Below are 22,703 nucleotides of genomic sequence, written 5' to 3'. Positions count from 1 at the left end.
CCAATTATATTTATTTCCAATTAAGGGGCAATTTAGCATGACTAATCCACTTAACCTGCACATCTTTTGGGTTGTGGGGGTGACATGGGGAGAATGTGCAAACTCCACATGGACAGTGACCCAGGGCTGGGATTCTAACCCGGGTCCTCAGCACTGCAGTCCCAGTGCTAACCACTGCATTAGATATCTTTTTGATCAACAGGGGAGTTGAGGGTAATGGGGGCCAGAAAGGAGAGAGGAGTTGAGGCCACAACCAGATCAGTCATGATCTTGTCAAATGGTAGAGCAGTCTCAAGGGGCCGAATGGCCTCATCCTAGTTCTTGTGTATATACAGTATTAACAACATTCACATGGAACCTGAATGGGTTTCTAGAGGAGATGAAAAATGGGTTCTTGCCAATAATGGGATTTGGATTTATTTAAAATGTACCAAGGATTATTGTGATCAGGTGGGCTAGATGGACCAAGGGTCTTCTCCTGCCAAAAGCATTACCATATTGTGCATACCCTGTAAGATAGTTAAAATATTGTCTCACCTTGTGGATCTTGTATTTTAAAGAACAGTTCCTAATGAGAAACTACTATTTGCTTTGAAAGTCTGTACTGTCATAAGTGCTGATTTAATCAGACATTTCACACAACTTCAAAAAGAATAACTACATCGGCCCTTGGTCTTTGAAGAACCTTCATGCGTTCCAGGTGAAACCTCCCAAAAAAAAGCTGTCATAGATGTGAGTGCATTTGTGAAGGGCAGAAAACGTCTTCTTTTAATAGCTACCTGTTTCAATGCTGCAAAACATTTACCAAAGCTACTCAGCACTGAGTGATGCTTAAATGCGTTGTCGTACTTGGTGTAGATCTGTGCTGCTGCTTTCATGCCTCATGTGAAGCACCTCAGTAGTAGATCTCCAGCCGCCCTTGAGTGCACTTAAGCAAAAGGCCTCTGGGAGGTAGTCTCAAAATTAACAGCTGTAGATTACCTCTGGCCGAGAGAGCTGGAATGTACTGTCTGAAAGAACAGTGGAAGCAGATACAGTAATCAATTTCAAAAGAGACTTGAGTAACTATCAGAAGGCAAAATGTTTTACATGGTTGTGGGAAAAGAGCAAAGAAATTAGACTAGTTGGATAGATCTACAGAGAGCTGGTCCAGGCACGATGGGCTGACGGGCCTTGTGATTCTAAAGCTGGTTTTAAAACTGCAGAGATGCTTCACCTTTTGAGAATTTACAAAAAAGTACTTTTGATTTATCATTTTAAGAAAGAATGGCTGCTGTTGGAACATTCTCATTACATAATAAAGGATCTTGCCTCTTAGAATCCAAGCCAGTGCTCCTGATCACAGAGCTCCATTGTAATCACAGTTTGATAGTTAGACAATAACTTAGAGATGCCTCCTAAGGACAGTTTGCAAATACCAATTTGTGACCCCTCACAGAGCTTACATAGTTTGCATTTTTCATTGACCTATTCTAATGTTTTCATTTACTTGAAGAATGCTGTGCTCTGAGTCAATGACCTGTGCTCTGAGTGTAGAGTAAGAAGTCTTACAACACCAGGTTAAAGTCCAACAGGTTTGTTTCGATGTCACTAGCTTTCGGAGCGCTGCTCCTTCCTCAGGTGACTGAAGAGGTACGTTCCAGAAACATATATATAGACAAATTCAAAGATGCCAGACAATGCTTGGAATGCGAGCATTAGCAGGTGATTAAATCTTTACAGATCCAGAGGTGGAGTAACCCCAGGTTAAAGAGGTGTGAATTGTGTCAAGCCAGGACAGTTGGTAGGATTTCGCAGGCCAGATGGTGGGGGATGAATGTAATGTGACATGAATCCCAGGTCCCGGTTGAGGCCACACTCATGTGTGCGGAACTTGGCTATAAGCTTGTGCTCGGCAATTCTGCGTTGTTGCGCGTCTTGAAGGCCGCCTTGGAGAACGCTTACCCGGAGATCAGAGGCTGAATGCCCTTGACTGCTGAAGTTTTCCCCGACTGGAACATACACGAGTACATACTCGTGCGACTCGGCCAATGTTGTCTACCTTATACGCTGCAGGAAAGGATGTCCCGAAGCGTGGTACATTGGCGAGACCATGCAGACGCTGCGACAACGAATGAACGGGACATCGCGCGACAATCACCAGGCAGGAATGTTCCCTTCTAGTCGGGGAACACTTCAGCAGTCAAGGGCATTCAGCCTCTGATCTCCGGGTAAGCGATCTCCAAGGTGACATCGAAACAAACCTGTTGGACTTTAACCTGGTGTTGTAAGACTTCTTACTGTGCTCACCCCAGTCCAACGCCGGCATCTCCACATCCTGAGTGTAGAGGGTTGCCTACTATGGTTGAAGGCATTCCTGGAGGCTTTAACACAGGATATACCCCCACCCTCCCTCCATTGGCTGCCCAATGCGTCCATCACCATGGCGCACTGTAGTCGCACAGCCAATTGGAATGCAAAATTACTTTTCATTGTCCAGTTGGCTGATGCTCGTCAAGTTAAATGTCCTTTTTATCCATCTACAATTTTTAAAAACTAACGAAATGAAGGAAATTGAGAAAAACGCAACCGTTTTTAATGCCCCTGTAGTTTTTTACCAGGGCCCGAAAATTAATCTTCAACTCTTGGAGACTCCAGGCCATCCTGTAGGGTTGGCAGACCGAGCTGGAAGTGTTACTTGAAGCGTATAATGGTCAGCAGTTGCAGCCCACAATATTAATCTATGATTAATATAGGACAAAGGTTCGGCACAACATCGTGGGCCGAAGGGCCTGTTCTGTGCTGTATTTTTCTATGTTCTATTATTGTGTGTTTCTATTAGGGGGGATTGGTGGCATAATAGTAATGGGTGTGAGTTTCTGCCGTTCCCGCTGGCAGGATCATCCGGTCCTGCTGATGGCAAGCCCTCCTACAGGTTTCCCCACAGAGAAAGATGCAAACCCCACTGACAGCGGCAGCCCGAGGTGATCCCACCACTGGCTAATTAATGGCAGGCTGCCTCCGCCACTGCAAAAGATGCCCCGGAGAAGGGGGGGGGCATCCCACCCAATTTCACTGAACTAGTCACTCAGAGGCCCAGGCGATGCTCTGGGGACATGGGCTCAAATCCCACCACGGCAGCTGGTGGAATCTAAATCCAATTAATAAATCGGGTCTCAGCAATGGTGACTGTAAAAACCCATCTGGTTCACTAATGTCCTGTAAGGAAGGAAATGCTACCCCTACCTGGTCTGGCCTACATGTGACTCCAGATCCACAGCAACATGGCTGACTCTTAACTGCCCCCTGAAATGGCCTAGCAAGACCTTCCACTCCGTTTAAGGGCAATTAGGGATGGGCAAGAAATGGTGGCTGTGGTGATGTGCATCAATATAAATGCATGTAGGCTAGCTAGACACTAGAGGGAGCACCAGAAACATCACACACACACACTCAACCAATAGATCAGTTAGATAGGACACGACCAATGGATATTCACGATACACACAGAGGTGACACAACCACAAGAGGGCATTACACCAACCCATATAAAGGACACCACACACATGATCTGCCTCTTTCCAGTGGAGACAGTCAGTGAGTAGAGACACAGGGTTGATTCAATAGTACACCCACCACATGGATTGCAGCAGCTGGTTAGTCACTCTGGGTAGCTATAGTGAGATTAGCAGTAGTGTCGAACCCGAGTAATAGAAGTGTAAATAGAATAAACGTGTTGAAGTTATCTCCACGTCTGAACCTTCTTTTGTCAAGTGCACCACAAGGAAGCTGCTTATGTTACACCTACAACATAACAAATCAGTGGCCTTGCCAGTTACACCCACATCACATGAAGAAATGAAAAAAAAAAATCGGCAAGGAGTCCCATTATGAATTCCATTGCAGAATATTGTATTCAGGATGGGGCATTAGTCCACACCTGTTTTTCTATCCAGATTAGGCTGTTCAGTAAGACTGAGGTGAGCCTGATAATCACTCGGGTTGCTCAGAATGGCTTGATCTTCCACAGTGGAATTGAAGCATGTAAGCTGACTGGAATCAACACCATGCAGTGTGTTTGTGGGGTGGCACCACATTGAATTGTTTTGGATTTGGCTGCAGTTCAATGGAAAGTCATTCCTTTATCCATAAAGTGCATGCAATGGCCGTTACTAAGTGTGCAGCTTCTAATCATACAATTACATTTTATTTATTTTAAACCACTCAACGAGCTTTCTGTTTTTAGATGCAGTGTTATCTTTTACTTTAGCTGGTATTTAAAGCATTCATTACAACAGTAATAATTGGACCCCGCCTAATCTAGTAGCATTCTTTGCAAACTCGGAGTAACATTAATAAATTATACTGCATACTTAGTGTTATTAAATTGAACAGTCTTCCTAATGGACTGGTAAATCATGGAGCGGGCATTTCTTTGGCATTCATTAAGAAGAAATGGATGGATGCAGCAGCTCACTAAAGCAACTAATTCAATTATTGGCTTTCATCTTGATGATCCAGGAACCCGTTTAGTCAGGAAATAGAAGACAGAATTCCTGATTCAGACCGAACACCAAACCGCTATATCGGTGCTATCTACACATTTGACATAACATGGGATTCTGGTCATAGGATTCTTAAAAGCGTATTGAAGAGCAAGCGATTCCTGAAGTGCACGAGAGTGGGATAAACAATATCATTACAAACACAAAATACTGCAGATACTGGAAATATAAATATAAAATAAAAACAGTGGCAACACTCAGCAGGTCAGGCAGCATCTGTGGTGGGAGAAACCGAGCCAACCGTTAAGGTTGATGACCTTTCATCAAGACAATATTATGATGGTTAACAGGAAACTTTTAGCTAAGTTTGTTAGGCTTAAGGAAGCGGAAGAGGCACTGTCCAATGGGATACATCCGAGGATGCAGAGGGACATGAGCGCTTAATGATCTTTTTTGTCTATTTCTTTGGTTTCTTGACTATTGGAATGTCCGTTGTGTTTCAGTTAGGTGCCAGTCTTGGCTCACGGCACAGCTCTCACCTATTGAGTTTGAAGATTGTTGGTGCATGCTACATTCCAGAGACTCAAATACAATTCCTCCACTGCCACTCCAATGCAGTGCTGAGAGAGTGCTGCACTGTCAGAGGGCAGTACTGAGGGAGTGCTGCATTGTCAGAGGGGCAGTACTGAGGGAGTGCTGCATTGTTAGATGGGCAGTACTGATGGAGTGCTGCATTGTCAGATGGGCCGTACTGAGGGAGTGCTGCACTGTCGGATTGGCAGTACTGAGGGAGTGCTGCATTGTCAGATGGGCCGTACTGAGGGAGCGCTGCACTGTCAAGAGAAGCAGTACTGCACTGTCGGAGGTGCATTACTGAGAGAGTGCTGCACTGTCGGTGGGGCAGTACTGAGAGAGTGCTGCACTGTCGGAGGGGCAGTACTGAGAGAGTGCTGCACTGTCGGAGGGGTAGTACTGAGGGAGCGCTGCACTGTCAGAGAGGCAGTACTGAGGGAGGTCTGCACTATCAGAGGAGCAGTACTGCACTGTCGGAGGTGCATTACTGAGAGAGTGCTGCACTGTCGGAGGGGCGGTACTGAGAGAGTGTTGCACTGTCGGATTGGCAGTACTGAGGGAGTGCTGCATTGTCAGATGGGCAGTACTGAGAGAGTGCTGCATTGTCAGATGGGCAGTACTGAGGGAGTGCTGCATTGTCAGATGGGCAGTACTGAGGGAATGCTGCACTGTCGGAGGGGCAGTACTGAGAGAGTGCTGCACTGTCGGATTGGCAGTACTGAGGGAGTGCTGCGCTGTCAGAGGATCAGTACTGAGGGAGTGCTGCACTGTCAGAGGAGCAGTACTGAGGGAATGCTGCATTGTCTGATTGGCAGTACTGAGGGAGTGCTGCATTGTCAGATGGGCAGTACTGAGGGAATGCTGCATTGTCTGAGGGGCAGTACTGAGGGAGTGCTGCACTGTCGGAGGGTCAGTACCAAGGGAGCGCTGCACTGTCAGAGGGGTCTACCCTCGGGTAGATGTAAAATATCTGTAGAATTGTTTAAAGAAGGGAAAGGCAGTTCTCCCCAGTGTCTTGACCAACATTTATCCTTCAGTTGGAACCTTTTATTAACTGTAAGTCATTTATCTTATTGTTGTGTATGAGACCCTACTGGGTCAGAACTGATAGCCACATTTCCTTACATCACAACAGTGACTACATTTCAAAATAATCAATTAGCTATGAAATGCAATAGGATATATTGAAATCATGAAAGGCAATATATAAATGCAATTTTTTTTTCTTTCTATTAATATGAAACTTGCCTGAAGAAATCTTCAGAGTTGAGGAATGGAAAAATTGAAATTTATGAGAAAGCTGTGGTTGGAATTCTTTTATGTTGTGGATCGTAAAACGTATAAACCCTAAGAGTCTGGTAAATAAATTGTTTTCTTCTTCCTCCCACTCCTGTCCCAGAATATAAGTCATCTCCTTGGTCTACTATCAACATTGTCACCACTGGTTTTATTTTAATGATTATCAACAGTGGAATTTCAAACAATCATAAACCACTGTCTTACCAGAAGAAATAAATGCCCCCACATCTGTTACACAAATAGTTTCCAAAAATGTGTTCTAATTATATTCCAACTGAAGTCCATAGTCCATCAAAGTTACATCAATGTTTGATGATGTCTCCCCTCCATGCCTTCCACACTAGCACTTCAGTTTACCTTTTGAACAAAGAACAAAGAAAAGTACAGCACAGGAACAGGCCCTTCGGCCCTCCAAGCCTGTGCCGACCATGCTGCCCGGCTAAACTAAAATCTTCTACACTTCCTGGGTCCGTATCCCTCTATTCCCATCCTATTCATGTATTTGTCAAGATGCCCCTTAAACGTCACTATTGTCCCTGCTTCCACCACCTCATCCGGCAGCGAGTTCCAGGCATCCACTACCCTCTGTGTAAAAAAATTTGCCTCGTACATCTCCTCTAAACCTTGCCCCTCGCACCTTAAACCTATGCCCCCTAGTAATTGACCCCTCTGCCCTGGGAAAAAGCCTCTGACTATCCATCCTGTCTGTGCCCCTCATAATTTTGTAGACTTCTATCAGGTCGCCCCCCCAACCTCCGTGTTTCCAGTGAGAACAAACCGAGTTTATTCAACCGCTCCTCATAGCTAATGCCCTCCATACCAGGCAACATCCTGGTAAAGGCATGGATGAGGGTTTCAGCAGTGGATGAGCTTTAGCCAATATCGGGTGGTGCTACAGCAGTGGAACTCGGCAGTGTTAGTAATGGCATGGATATGTCATCAGGTTTGCGAAGAATCTAGCTCAGCCTCAGAATGTTGACAAGGAGAAGGATGGAACTGGTGGCATGTGGGCCTAACCAGAGCTTTATAAAGGTTCTGCATAATCTCCCAGCTTTTTACTCCATGCGCCTATTTATGAAGCCCAAGATCCCATATGCCTTGCTAATTACTCTCTCAGTATGTTCTATTACTTCAATATCAATGCACGTACACCATCAGGTCCCACTCTTCCTACACACTCTTTAGAATTGTGCCATTAGGTCTACATTGCCTCTACCTAACCTTTCTAATAGCTTATGTCAAGGTTTTTAAAAATTAAATAAAAAAATTTAGAGTATCCACTTATTTTGTTTTCCAATTAAGGGGCAATTTAGCATGGCCAATCCACCTACCCTACACATCTTTTTGGGTTGTGGGGGTAAGATCCACACAGACACTGGGAGAATGTGCAAACTCCAGACTGACAATGACCCAGGGCCGGGATCGAACACGGGTCCTCGGCGCCATGAGGCACCTGTACTAACCACTCCGCCATCGTGCTAGCTTATGTCAAGTTGAGGGTGATTTTTATCATTCTCGCTGTTTGTCAATTCAGATATTATTATCAAGTTCTGAAATTCTACTCTGCACTCCATAATTCAATCAACTCCACACGGACACTGACCCAGGATCGGGATTCAAACCCGGATCCTCAGCGCCATAGTTCCAGTGCTAACCACTGCGCCACGTGCCACTCCCCTCATGCAACCATATTTTAGCCTGTGACATAGAACGTCTAATGAGCCAGTGGATTCATCCATTCCCTGATGTTGAAATGGAGCCTTAAAATCAGTGAGGTTTCTGGTTTTAGTCCCCGTTCATGGTGCAATTGGCCTCAGATACCTGGGACTAATGAGTGCAGAATGTCGGGGAGAGTTTCACGGTCTGGTTGCTAACCTCAGCCAGAAAGTGTGCTTCTCTGGACATTGAGTGAGGACAGGATATTGGGCTTGCCTGGGATGTCCTCCCATGATTTAATAGTCTCATATGAGCTTGCACTTGCCTGTGAGCTACAAGAGAACTTCTAACAGACTGCATGACTGTACACCCAGCAAGTCTCTCAGGGAATATGTGAAAAATAGCACAATGCCACATACTTGGTAACTCTGCTGATAATTAAATAGGAGGTTTTCTGCAGGAACTCTCAAGTCCTCCTTCAACTTATTGACCTCTCTGCCTATTGAAATTCTCTTTTCAAACCACCTTTCGACCAAGCTTTTAGTCACCCTCTCCTTTTTGGCTCAACATCCACTTTTATCTCATTGTTGTTCTGTGAAGCGCTTTGTAATATTATTCTAGGTTAAAGGCACAATTTTAATGGAAATTAGGATTGTTGTTGTACAAGCAGAAGTTTGGCAAGCACAGATACCTCTACATAATCATGCTATTGATGGATATTTGTTTCATAATTTTCATCATTGGAAAGCTTTCAGTTAATTGGATTAAATGTTCCAGTTCTGAATACCATATTCGTAGCATTTCAGTTTTCAGTGTCTCATTAAAGTATATTTTTCGCTGTGTCACCAACATTTTAAAAGTAAATGAATTTTATAGATTATATTTCCTTGCCATTCCAATTTTGCCGAAATGTCATTTTCATACTCGCGTTTTAAATAAAAAAAAGCTCAGGGTGAGCTTTTGCCCTGGGGTGCAGTGTGTTGATCCACATTGTCAGGGTGTGGGCTGGCATCTGTGCATGCACAGACAGATGCAGTAAAATGTCTATTTTCAATGCAGGGCATAGATATTGGATGCACACTGGGCTGCTTTTGTGTATAAGCAAATGTTCCTATTTGTGTCATTAAACACTAAATTAAAATGATTTTTACAGCTGAATTGTTTCCTTTATACAGTCACTTAGCAGGCGTCAGATTAAACTTGCGTTAAATATATTAGGGTTACTGATTTTGACACATAAATATATGCCATATATATATATATATATATATATATGTATATATATTTGGGTATGCATGAATGTATTTGAGTATGCATGCATATATATTGGGCAGAATTTTCAGGATGGCGAGTGGCTGGCATTTACCATCCTGAGAGTCAGCGCATAACTTGTCCCACCGCTCAGAGGCCCACTGCCATATCATGCTCAATTGAACTCTGATTGGCAGCTGATGGGACTTTCATCAGCCCTTGGAAGGAAATCCCCCCCTATGAGAGCAGTCAGCCAATCTGATTACCCAAAGGTTCTCCTCCCTGTACAGGTACAGCGCTGGAGTGGCCAAAAGAGGTACTGCAGCACTCTGCCTGTAACTGTCTGGAACAAAGTCCCAGGACCATTATTAAAGTAAGTCACAAGAGTCTCGGAGCAGGATGTCCTGGAAGGTGGGGAGGGGGTGACTGTGGCATTGGGGGTCGACCAGGGAGGGCGCCCCAAATCTGAAGGGGCCATCAGGTTGAGGCACAGCCCCTCCCATGACCACCCTTCCCGTCTTGAGACAGAGAATTGGTTCTTCCTATTTCCCACCCAACCCTGACCCATGCTCACTAGCTTAAAAATTGAGGCTGGGTGGCAAAAGTTCCTTAAATGGCTAAAAAGTGACTATTTAAAGATCTTAATGCAGGAATGTTTGGGTTTCCTGCCCAAGGCCCTATCTGTCCCTCTGTGAAAATGGTCTAGGTTTGGGCATCTGGGATCCCGGTTGGGGGGAGGGGGGATCCATCCATGCAATTTTATGCTTTCCCCCCCCCCCCCCCCCAAAAAAAAAAATCGGGGGTATGGGTTAGTGACATGGCCGGGTTTCTCAGGCTTGAGAAGATCAATTTCGCCCTGAGGGGATCGATGCTAGAGTTTGCCCGGACGTGGCAGCCGTTTATCAACTTCTTTGGGGAAAATTAAGCTGTCAGCAGAGAGGGGGGGGGGTAAAAGGAAAGAGGGAGGCATGGGGGGTTGGATGAGGTGGGAAATAGTTAGTAGGAAAGGGGGATTGGGTAATTGTGTATGTAAGCCACGTTGGCTGGGTGTGGTTGTTGGTTGGGTGGATGTTATTTACTTTGTTGTTTTTCCTCTTGAAAATTGTTAAAATTATATATGCCTTAATAAAAATATTTTTTTAAAATAAAAAACGTTATGCTCCCTCCCCCCTCTGCCTGAGAACCGGCCTGGGTGGGGATGGGTGTAACATTCTGTCCATTATATAATATGTTTGTCTTTGAGTGATTTGATCTGTGCATTTGTTGTGGGAACAAGATTGGATATTAAGGGGGAGATGGGGAGGGTTGGTTGGTTTGAAGGAGAGAAGGTGTGTATGAAGGGGAAGACGGGAGTTTAGATGAAGGGGAGATGGGGTAAAGGGGTGAGGGGTTTGAAGAAGGCAAAATGGGTATGAAAAGGGAGATGCCCTGAACAGTGGACTCTGCATTAGCATTTGCTTTCGCTCTGTGACAAAGGGCTACATGGTGTGCAAACACTCACATCCGTCCATTTGTTATTGCTACCATGACATATGGAAAGCAGAAGCTGAAATTAATGTTTTTAATTTTCTCAGCTGCGGGGAGAACTCAGAGCTACCTGTGTGATTATCAATTCTGGCCTGCTGTTTCCGAAACCTGATGGATGAGCTCTGAATGCATGTGATTACTTTTAAGTGTGCGTTAATGTGGGTTGTTATGGATTGCGACTAAATTTGTGGACTAATTTGAACGCTGCACTCTCAAAGCACCAAGAGAGGTAGAGTGGTACAGTTAGAGGTAGAATGGTACAGTTAGAGGTAGAGTGGTACAGTTAGAGGTAAAGTGGTACAGCTGGAAGTAGAGTGGTACAGTTAAATACTGGTTCAATTTCCTACCATGTGATTGTAGAAATAAGAAAGGAGAAAAATAGGGAAAATGCTTCATCAATTGGAAATATGGCTGCAGATCAATTCACTCTATTACTGTCAGTGTGTGTATGACAGAGACAAGGGCTGAGTTGAAACTTGTAATCACTCACCGAAACACAGTAACCTTATTGTCAGCAGGTTATGTTTGGGATTGTGACTACATGTAAATTGGAATGAAAGGTTGTTCTAGCATTTTTTAAAAAATTGTGGATAACTTTGAACTTCATCCCTCTGCCGCATTAAATGGTCAAAAGCTGCATGTGGCCCCCTGCAAAGTTGAGTAACTGGGGCTGAAATGAGGAAATGTCCATTTCCTGTAGACCGAAGCAATGGCAGAGAATACACTCAACGTTGCCACTGTGGTGGGAACCCTTTGGGACCCAGGCTCGAGGATTACTATTGAAAGAGGTTTGCACCGTTAGCAGCTTGTTAGCAAATATAAACGGTAGTTTGATTGTTTGATGTGATATTTATAATGCAGCTCCTCATTTGAAAATGGTAACTGCCATGTGGGTTCCAGTCAGGCAGCAAATACTTTGTTTACACTGTCTGGCTGGAACGCCAAATATTCTGCCCAAGGGAGAACTCTCGTGCATGCTTGGTCACACGCTAGTACTCAGCAGGAAATACTTAGGGAGGGCACTGAAGAGAATCCCGAGGCAGGCGGAAGAGAGGGTAGGGCGATGGGTGGGGGGAGTATCCACTGGAACTGTGAACAATTTGTAAACCACCTGTGACCCATACTTTGCCAGCATTATTCACCCATGGTCGATCAGATGAGGTACTGTTTGGTCAGGGCAGGTATCTCTGACATGGTGCTGCACACAATGTATTATCTTGCTGCTCATGTGGAGCGTTCTTCTATTCAATGGCTGCAAAGCTTTCCTGTTGAATAAACAGAGCAGCAGTACAATCAATAACTTAACAATCAAATTACTGCAGATGCTGGAATGTTTCGAGTCTGGATGACTCGTGGTCGAAGCTCAAGAACTTAACCCTGGTGCAAAAGTTCTACTCATTCAGGGTTTTGTTCCTGTTCAGACTGCAAAGCCAAAGCCGGGGTGACCTGTCTGGATTACTTTACAGCCTAATGATAATTGCTACAGAAATGGAAGTCGTCAGTGAATAAGTAGTATATCCTCTCTACAGAGTGACTTCTGGAGATAGCACAAAGAGCCTGTTGTAAACAAATACTTTTCATTAGAGAAGAGCCATAAACCTCATGGAGAAGTGTTGTTGGTCTGTTAAGGAAGGAGAAGGATTAACCTTCATTGTGAATGGTCCACATTGTGCACATAGTTCTTCTGTATTTCTTATTCGTACAAAACGATGATCCGTATTACACAATCACTGGCCCATTCTGAAAGTTTATCATCTAAATATTGTAACAATGCCAACTATATTTCACTGAGTTGCACTGACGTAATAGTCTCCCCCTTCTTACTCTCCATCACAGAGCCAAGCAATGAGGATAGTGCGAACTATAGGGCAAGCCTTTGAAGTATGCCACAAGCTGAGCCTCCTACACACTGAGCAAAATGTGGCTGGAGAGGAGGACCACGAAAGTGAAGAGAGTGCTGAAAACAGCAATGACCCAGGTATGACATTTTAATTATGTTCAGTGACTTATTCTATAATGGGGGGAATAATCTTTTTAATCTTTCTTCCAGAGAAACAACTAATGGACCCCTGGGCTATAGGTAACCAGGGTAACCCATGTCCCAGGTCAGTGAGGCTGGGTGTCCAAAGAAAAACTTCAGCAAATATATACTTTTTTAAAATGGAAAATCTGCAATTTTATTATTTAAACATCCCACTCATTGAACAGTTGGTGTTTCGTTTTATTTTAATGCTTACCTTTAAATGTCCCAATGGCCAGTAGCAGCCATTGTCTTTGACTCCAGCCACAAGCTTCATCCCCACACCAGTGAATCCATCTTCTAATGACCTCTGACTCCGGTTGTTTAAACCTCATCTTCCTGTCTTACCTTGAGCAGAGTATCCGACCTGCTGCCCAGTTGGTCTTCCATTTGTGATCTTCAGACATCACTACTCTTCTGTTCTCTTGACCAGCCACCAATCCTCCATTAACACCAGCCGATCTAAAACTCCTATCCTATTCCATTCCGGGCTATGTTCCGACATCGGGCAGAAGTTTGTGGTGCCCTATGGATGTCTTTGGTTGTGGGGGAGAAGGGAGGGACATAAAATTTCACGAATGCCTTTTTTGCAGCCTTTTGCCCAACCCAATCTGACCATGATTTAACAAGTGGTGGGCAAGGCCTTAGGCCACCATCCCTCGCTTGTGCCAATTGAAGCCCACAAGTGGCTAAATAATGGCCCCTTAAAGCACACTCACTGCCAAACCACAATGCCTTCTTCAGTGTCTAGCTGCCTGGGCTGCCACCAGCACTGGGAAGGCATCCTCTGCGGGACCGGCAGCACCATCCATTTTGGTCTCTGTGAGGAATTGGAGAAGGAGAGAGACCAACAATCAGCCAGGGCTTCCACCCCGGGAACCTCAAACCCCCCAAGCCTCCCCCACCCTTACATGTTCTGCCTTTTCTCAGAGTGCCATCCAGCAAGCCAGTTGTGCTGGAGAACCTCGCTCTGCATGCTTAATGCTTGGCCACATTAGGAGCCCCTAGACTCCAGACCCCAAGCGGAACATTAGGGAGATCGTGCTCAGGTACCCACCCCGATCCACACATTCACCCTTTGGTCATGAGGATATCTCCAGTGCTGAAGCCCAGCTCTTGAGTGTTTGGTTGTTCGTTGCTACCTCTATGATGCTGATGCTTCGTGAGGTCAGGCAAACTGTTCAGGCTTCAAAGTTTGATTGAAATGCGATGCAATAATCATCAGCTGAGAAATGGCATGTATACATTGAAGTAGGCATTTGAGTGTTGAGAATATTTTGTTTTTTTATATTCATAGAATTTACAGTGCAGAAGGAGGCCATTTGGCCCATCGAGTCTGCACCGGCTCTTGGAAAGAGCACCCTACGCAAGCCCACACCTCCCCCTATACCCACACCTCCACTCTATCCCCGTAACTGCACCAACCTTTTATGGACACAAAGGGCAATTTATCATGGCCAATCCACCTAACCCGCACATCTTTGGACTGTGGGAGGAAACCGGAGCACCCGGAGAAAATCCACGCAGACACGGGGAGAACGTGCAGACTCTGCACAGACAGTGACCCAAGCTGGGAATTGAACCTGGGATACTGGAGCTGTGAAGCAACTTTGATAACCACTGTGCTACCCGAAAGTGATTTTGTTTCACTTGAGAGTGAACCCCAGGGTTCAGGCAAAGTATCCAGGCCTCGCAGTTTGATTGGAATGCTGGGCAATAACACTCATCTGAGACATGGCACGTGAACCCACAGGAATGCGCTTGAGAATATTCTTGAGAATAATTTTGACCAAGAGTCATCGAGACTCAAAACATTAGCTCCAGATGCTGTCAGACCTGTTGAGGTTGTCCAGTATTTTGTGTTTTTGTTGCTTGAGAATATTTTGTTTAGTAAATGGTCAACAGTAACAAACGTTTGAAAATCAACTATGCAACGTTCCACATAGCACACTAACCGTTAAACAACAAGGAAACGTCACCATTCCATATTGGTGCCAATACAAAGTGTTATGGGCGAGATGTTTTCAGAACCCCAAAATGTATCATGGAGTTCAACCAACCTCCCCCTTTAATGGATTGTTGCTTTTGAAGCACACGGCTTGTTCCCCAGGTGTGGTGTTACAATTATGGACACGTGGGTTTTAACACAAAACAATGTTTGTTCCATGAACTCAACTTAACCTTTTAAATAAACATTGGATCCCTTAACACCCCTTACTTCAAAGATAACCCCGAAAATAATACAACACTAAATAATCCATCAAAATGTTCCTTCAAACATCCAAAAGGCTTCAAACCTTCAAAACACACCAGGTCACAGAATATATATATTTTCTGTTGGATGGCAGAGATATATCAGCTTGGTTGACTTCAGCTCCAGCACCTTGCTTTTCTTCCTGCAGCTCTCTGGAAACACACAGACACACCCAAGCTGCTTTCTCAAACTGAAACCAAAAGCAGAAGTGAGCTCAGCCCCCCCCCCCCGCAGTGACATCACTTCAGTAATATGATCAGCTTCATCTGTTAAAGGTACACTTCTTCAGCATCCAATTCTTAAAGGCACTCTCACATGACAAAAGCTATATCAGCTAATTTTCACACAAAAAAACAGACTCACGGTATCACCCTTCACATGTTCCTCAACAGAAATGGAGGATTTGCAGTCACCAGCAAGAGCAAGCAGCAAACACAACCTGCAGCTGTGAAGTGCTCTCACAACTAACAAGACCAATTTCTTATGAGCAGCTGCCAGGCATTTGCAGATACAAGCAGCAAACAAAACCTTCAGTATCTACAGGCAGCAAGGTAGCACAGTGGTTAGCACAGTTGCTTCACAGCTCCAGGGTCTCAGGTTTGATTCCCGGTTTGGGCCACTGGCTGTGTGGAGTGTGCACGTTCTCCCCGTGTCTGCGTGGATTTCCTCTGGGTGCTCTGGTTTCCTCCCACAGCCCAATGATCTGCAGGGTAAGTGGATTGGCCATGATAAATTGCCCTTAGTGTCCAAAAGAAAAAGGTTACGGGGATAAGGTGGAGGCGTAGGCTGTTCTTTCCAAGGGCTGGGCCTCCTTCTGCACTGTAAATTCTATGATTCTATGATACCACTTGAGAATATTATGTTTATTAAATGGTCAAAAGTATCTTTCCAGAAAAAGATGAAAATCAACTACTTAACAGCCAATAAATCACGTGAACCATTAATCAACAAGGAAAAGACATTGTGCCACACACCCACAAGTAACTTTCCACCACAGAATATTGGTTCAAACACAAAGCCATAACAGTTCATTTGTATTAAAAAAAACACACTATCACCCCTCGCAGGTCCTCAACAGAATGGAGGATCGATGCTGTGCGCTTGTTTTACCTATCTGTCTTTGTCCATGAGCCTTAGTTGTAGAGGCCTTCTTATACAGCTTAATTTCATTGAATCCAAAGCCCAGTGCTCCTGTTCCACTGGTGTTCAAGGTGCAATACAGCAGCCTCAACGTCCAGCGTGTTAGACTCATGGCGGTGTGCTACTCGACATGCACCACTCACATACTCCCAATAAAATCACCAGCCATCTGCAAAAGCATCTCTTCAACACCTTCACCAAGTTGCTCATTCGGATCAATCCGCCTGTATTTCTCTTCCTCTGGCAGCTTCCCAGGAGTGGAAAATCACCTTGATCCAGAGCACACCAGAAAAGAGAAAGAGTTCTTCTTCCCCTTTTCCAGCCCAGGCAGTAGGTCATCTTCCCATCCTCCCTTTCCTTACTCCTGGCTACAGAAAGAAGGATGCAAAAGAGGCAGCCTCCATGCATTTACAGCCACAAGCAGCAGCAAACACAACCTGCAGCATCACTTGAGAGCTGTGAAATGATCTCACAACTAACAAAGCTAATTCCCTATTAGCAATAGCCTTCAGCTGTGAAGCTAAAGGCTGTTCGCCATCAAAGGGAGCTAAAGTAACTGTCAGCAGTAAAGTCTCTGCCCAGGAAGTGTTTGCTAGGGCAGACAGGCAGCAGCTGTAGTTACCACTGTTATGGGTATCCACAATATTTAATGATGGCTTGAAGGCCTCACAGGTGCAAATTCCACCCCTCCCCCCACTGCCGGAAAATGGAAATGGCTACTCGCTGAGTTCCCCGCAGCAGCCATTACACCAGCTTCACATTTTTAAAAAGGAGTGCTAAACGATGCCTGCATGATTTCTCATTGGGGAGCCGGTTAATTCCTGGGAGGCCGTTACATTTGACTTCAATCCTGCTAATGAGATGGAAATCAATACAAATTGGGGTTAATGATATCCTCGCCCTATTTGGGCAAGACCCGGATTCCGCAATCGGGAGCTGGCTGGTTAGAGAGTGCGAATCTCAATTTTGGCCTTTCTCGCTATTTAACCGGCACACCCAGATCTGAGCTGGGTGCAACCTGGTGGTTAAATTGTGCCCAATGTCACAATTAGCCTTACGGTGCAGTTGTTAAAAGGGTGTGAGGGCAGCATGGTAACGCAGTGGTTAGCATGTCTGTGTCACGGTACTGAGGACCCAGCTTCGATCCCGGCCCTGGGTCACTGTCCGTGTGGAGTTTGCATATTCTCCCCGTGTCTACGTGGGTCTCACCCCCACAACCCAAAAAGATGTGCAGGGTGGGTAAATTGGCCATGCTAAATTGCCCATTAAATGGGGGGAAAAAAGAATTGGGTACTCTAAATTTATTTTTTAAATTGTTAAAAGGGTGTTTTCCGTTTAGAGGTTTGGTTAGCTCAGTTGGCGGGACGGCTGATTTGTGATGAACAGCCAACAGCACTGGTTCAATTCCTGTACCGGCTCAGGTTACAATTAAGGTGCCCGCCTTCTCAACCTTGCCCCTCAGCTGAGGTGTGGTGACCCTCAGGTTAAATCACCACCAGCCAACTCTCTCTCTCTCAAAGGGGTGAATGGGGGGCTGGTTTAGCACAGGGCTAAATAGCTGGCTTTTAAAGCAGACCAAGGCAGGCCAGCAGCACGGTTCAATTCTTGGCACCGGAATGTGGCGACTAGGGGCTTTTCAAAGTAACTTCATTTGAAGCCTACTTGTGACAATAAGCGATTTTCATTTTATTTCAATAGCCTATCGTCCCCTGGGACTATGGCGACTTTCTTCTAACTTTCATTCTTTGTTTAAATGTCCAGTTACACAGTGTGCACTTAAACTGTTGATTAATGCTCTAATACTTACCTTTTCAGGCACTTGCCTGTTTATCATCTGAACAGGACAGACTAATCCCTGGCTGCCCACGAACTGCTGGGCACCAGTCAGTGTAAACACCACCGTCTATCTGCACTCATTAAATACACTGGCACCATTTTCCTGTCCTACTGATCGGGCATGATATCTGAAGATATCAGAGGCGCTCAATCTATTCTTGTGTTGATCGTCATTATCATTTTGCAGCCAGAACTATTCCCAATCTTCGGGAGGGCAAGGAATCCGGCAGGGTGGCACTGATCAACAAAGGGAAGGGCTCAAAGTCTGGGGTAGGGGTGGCAGAGGGAGTTGATGGAAAAGCTTGTTTCAGCAAAGGAGAAATTTAAAGAACACATACAGGAGCAAGAGGCTGTAGTGAAGCTGTACGGCTCACCATTCTTCAGTGAATCAAAGGAGTGTGAGTGCCAGGCATATTTCAGTTTCTGCTCACTTGCAACTACTGATCTCTTCACTGAGAATGGTCCCCACACACCCTGTACGGTCTGTGATTTGTGGACAGTTTGAGTGTGTAGTGCTGATTGATTTGAAGATCATTTGATTCCCCATTCCCCGCCATCTTAATAATTCAGCTATTCCTCTGGTTGTTTCTGGCATTGGGTGCCTAAATCGAGGTCATCTGAAAATTGGAATGGTCCGACCATCAGCAGAAAACAGACTTTTTATTTTGTTTCAATTTCTGTTCCCCTGCCTGTTTACAGCTAGCAAGAGGACATTGACTTATCATTGGTGGGCATCAAATCTGGCCTACACCAGAAGGCGAGGAGCTGCTGGTGGGGAATCTTTAGGCTCCTCCTCCGACCGGCACCATTGTGCAGGAATGAGGGTCCCTAAAAAGGGCATTAAATCCCTCATTTATATTGCTACGGGTCTTGCACCTGTTTCAGGTGTCCTTGAGCGAATCGTAAAATAATCTCCTGATGCAATATCGGGTCGAAGGTCTTTCAAGTCTCTATTGGGCGTGAGAACCCTTGTCCCCAACATTGGCATTTGCTCCCATTATACACTGAGAAAATGGAGTTGAATGATGAAATAAAATGAAATGATTGAAAATCGCTTATTGTCACAAGTAGGCTTCAAATGAAGTTACTGTGAAAAGCCCCTAGTCGCCACATTCCGGCCCACTGTGCTAAACCAGCCCCTGAATAAAATGAAGTTCAGTTTCTAGCCTGACAATTTTACTTTAGTCAGGTCACCACTCATCTCGAAGCCTACTAATTTGGCTCTTTTTTTGTTAATTATTTTTTTTATTTTATAAATTTAATGTACCCAATTAATTTTTTCCAATTAAGGGGCAATTTAGCGTTGCCAATCCACCTAGCTTGCACATCTTTGGGTTGTGGGTGCGAAACCCACGCAAACACGGGGAGAATGTGCAAACTCCACACAGACCCAGAGTGACTCAGAGCCGGGATCGAACCTGGGACCTCTGCGCCATGAGGCTGCAGGGCTAACCCACTGCTCCACCGTGCTGCCCTGGCTCTTTTTAAATAGATGCTATTCTTGCTGGGTGTATGTTTATTTCTGTATCTCCCAGTGTCTCACATTGATTAATCCTTTGTGTTGCTTTGCGGTCTGTACCAGTTCAACAGCTCACTGACGCAGAGAAAGAGGCTTCGGAAGAGACTGATATAGATGCCATCGATCCACCTCTACACGATGGTACAGCAACTGATTTCAGCCGAGGTGTGACTGACCTAGACGCGGTACGCAAAGAACAGGATGTTCACAAATTCCAAAAGGTAATTTTAAAGCTGTCCCTTCATCCACCCAGCGTTCGCCGTGTGAGGGGTGACTCTATTGATGCCTGGGTCCATAGAAACCACGTTACTCTGGGAAGGCGAATCCTGATGTTAATCCTTTTATAATGCATTTTGCTGCTATTTTGAAGCAGCCTGCTTTCTGCTTCATGTCTACGGAATGACAAGCACATCTAATCCAGTTAGTTTGTAACATTTATGAAGCGGCTGATGCTTAGTTACGACGTAGAAACACTTGGGAGACGCTGGATTGTGTTTGTCCAGTGAGACAGTGGGCACACTCTGTGAAGGGCCCAGTCGTACCCTACGCCTGAAATACAGACTTGCTCAAATTACAAAAGTGTCTATCTGCTGTGAACATTACCTTTCCAATGTATCTGTGCCACAGCCAGAAGGTGTCTCAGATTGTGAGTTAGTGTTCCCAGGTTGAGAAAGTAATGTGGGAGCACATTGCTCTGTGACAAGGGTTCTGAGGATGGTTCAGAGACCGTCTCTTCTGGCTGCAATGCATTTACACAGCTTTCTCATGTGTGCGATCTGCCAAACTTGGCAATGGGTTTCAGACATCCAGCTGACCAACAAGAAAAAGAGCCATTTGTATGGACCATCTGCGAACAGAGACCCGTCAGCTCAACTGTGATCATTTAGACACTTAAAAACAATAGATTGAAAGCTTACGTGAAATATTAATGAGCCAATACTCAATTGATTTGCCTAACTTAAAATTGCTAACTCCCATATTTTAGCATTAAGAATGTGTACATGATTCTTGCACCTTGAATGGGATATGGGAGGTAAAAATTCTCCTTTTAAAGAAACTTGTATAGTATTTCACGTTCACACCTCCCTGATTTGCCGCTCATTTATCGTAGAATCCAGGAGGAGGCTATTTGGCCTATTGTGTCTCTGCCAGCTCTTTGAAGGAGTTATCCAGTTAGCCCTATTCCCCTATTCTTTCTCCGTAACTGTGTTGATTGTCTCTTTAAGGCACCACAGCAGAGTAAGGATCACCTGGACTTGGTGACCAATTGGGACTCAGTGTATGATCGGTTCCATTTCTATGATTGTAAATTGTGGAGTAGCAGGGAAAGAGGCTTCTCTGAGTAGTGCACAATATCCACTAGGTTCTCTTCTGTTGTGATAGTTGATCCTTAACTACAACAGGATGGGTGGAACGCATTTGAGCCCTTTCACGAAAGAGTGGAATACAGACAGAGATAAAAAGAAAGTCTCGGGGTAACTGATGGTTTTAAATATTGCAATGGGTGTTGACTTGCATTCAACAGTCAGCCCAAGTATTTGTTGTTTCCCACTGCACTGCATTTCACCAATGTTCATCACCTCCGTCAGACAGGGGATAAAATAGAGCTGGGTGGCCGAATGTCATTTATAACATCTGCGGGCTCCTGAGTCCAGCGTAATCCCACTGTCTGTCCACTAAATAATCCACCCGAGCATCCACGAGTCAGAAGTTGGTGCTGCCTGCAGGGATAATATATAGAGGATTTGCGTCAGCAGCTGATGATTTACATTTTTAAAAAATACATTTAGAGTACCTAATTCATTTTTTTTTCCAATTGAGGGGCAATTTACTGTGTTCAATCCATCTACCTTGCACATCTTTGGGTTGTGGGGGTGAAACCCACGCAAACACGGGGAGAATGTGCAAACTCCACACGGAGAGTGACCCAGAGTCGGTATCAAACCTGGGACCTCGGCGCCGTGAGGCTGCAGGGCTAACCCACTGCGCCACCGTGCTGCCCTGATAATTTACATAACATAAAGCACCAAATGTTGCCTGCAGCTCAGCTGATCTGATAACATTAACAGAACATGTTTTGTTGACAAGGCCCAATCCAAACTCAATCAGAATTTCTCTGGTTATGCTTCGATAAAATGCCTTGGGATGTTTTACTATATTGAAGGTGCTATGTGAATGCAAGTTATTGTTGGTGTAAGTCTATTAGCCATAATCTTCCAAAAACTTCGTATTTTGATTTTATCTTGTTTGCCAGTAAATCTTTGAGTGCGATCCTCATGATCACAGAATTTACAGTGCAGAAGGAGGCCATTCAGCCCATCGGGTCTACACCGGTCCTTGGAAAGGACACCCTACCTAAGGCCCATGCCTCCACCCTATCCACGTAACCCAGTAAGCCCACCTAATCTTTTGGGCACTAAGGGGCAATTTATGATTAACACTGTTGCCTCACAGCTCCAAGGACCCGGGTTCGATTCCCGTCTTGGGTCACTGTCTCTGCGGAGTCTGCACGTTCTCCCTGTGTCTGCGTGGGTTTCTTCCAGGTGCCCTGCAGCCACTTCCTGGAGACTGGGGTCTCTGTTAATGCTTTCCCTGCCACAGGGGCAGCTGTTATTCTCTGTCACTAAAGGTGCTTCCATGGTCCTGCTGGTGACAGGGCAGAGTGCACACTGCGAAGGCAGACAGCAACCCTGTCTGCTGGATGGACCACCCATATCTGGGATCCAGTTGATGTCCCTAATGGGTGTGGCTTCTTAACTCGCTGCCTCCAGGAAGATCGCGTCTGTTCGCCCACCATGGCCATTTCTGGGTTAGAGTCACAGATGTCTGCAGCCCAGAATAGGCCCTACAGCCCATCACATCTGAATTGGTCAAAAACAACTACCTAAGTATTCTAATCACATTTTCAACATTTGGCCCATAGCCCTGTGTGCCTTGACATCACAAGTGCACATTTAAATATTTCTTAAATGTTATGAGGGGTCTCTGCCTCCACCACCCTTTCAGTCAGTGATTTCCAAACTCCCACCCGCCTCTGAGTAAAAAAGTTTTTCCTCACATCCCCTTGAAACCTGCTGCCCATTACCTTAAATCTATGCCCCCAGTTCATTGATCCACCAAGGGGAATCATTTCTTGTCTATTCT

At 45.1% G+C, this 22,703-nt stretch overlaps 1 protein-coding gene across 5 annotated transcripts in view; it reads left to right on the top strand.

The window, feature by feature from the left end:
- The window catches only part of nos1apa (nitric oxide synthase 1 (neuronal) adaptor protein a), a 595,509-nt gene that overhangs the window by 421,593 nt on the left and 151,213 nt on the right, over positions 1-22,703 (top strand). For all 5 annotated transcript variants that reach the window (XM_072511504.1, XM_072511503.1, XM_072511506.1 and 2 more), the window contains 2 exons: positions 12,627-12,768; positions 19,623-19,780. In XM_072511504.1, the coding sequence (XP_072367605.1) occupies positions 12,627-12,768; positions 19,623-19,780 (300 nt within the window). The remainder of the gene's footprint in view (positions 1-12,626; positions 12,769-19,622; positions 19,781-22,703) is intronic.

The sequence above is a fragment of the Scyliorhinus torazame genome, chromosome 7 (genome assembly GCF_047496885.1).
Source record: "Scyliorhinus torazame isolate Kashiwa2021f chromosome 7, sScyTor2.1, whole genome shotgun sequence".
Classification (NCBI taxonomy): Eukaryota; Metazoa; Chordata; class Chondrichthyes; order Carcharhiniformes; family Scyliorhinidae; genus Scyliorhinus; species Scyliorhinus torazame.
Note: the sequence above shows the minus strand (reverse complement) of the source record. Positions and strands in the feature narration are given on the sequence as shown.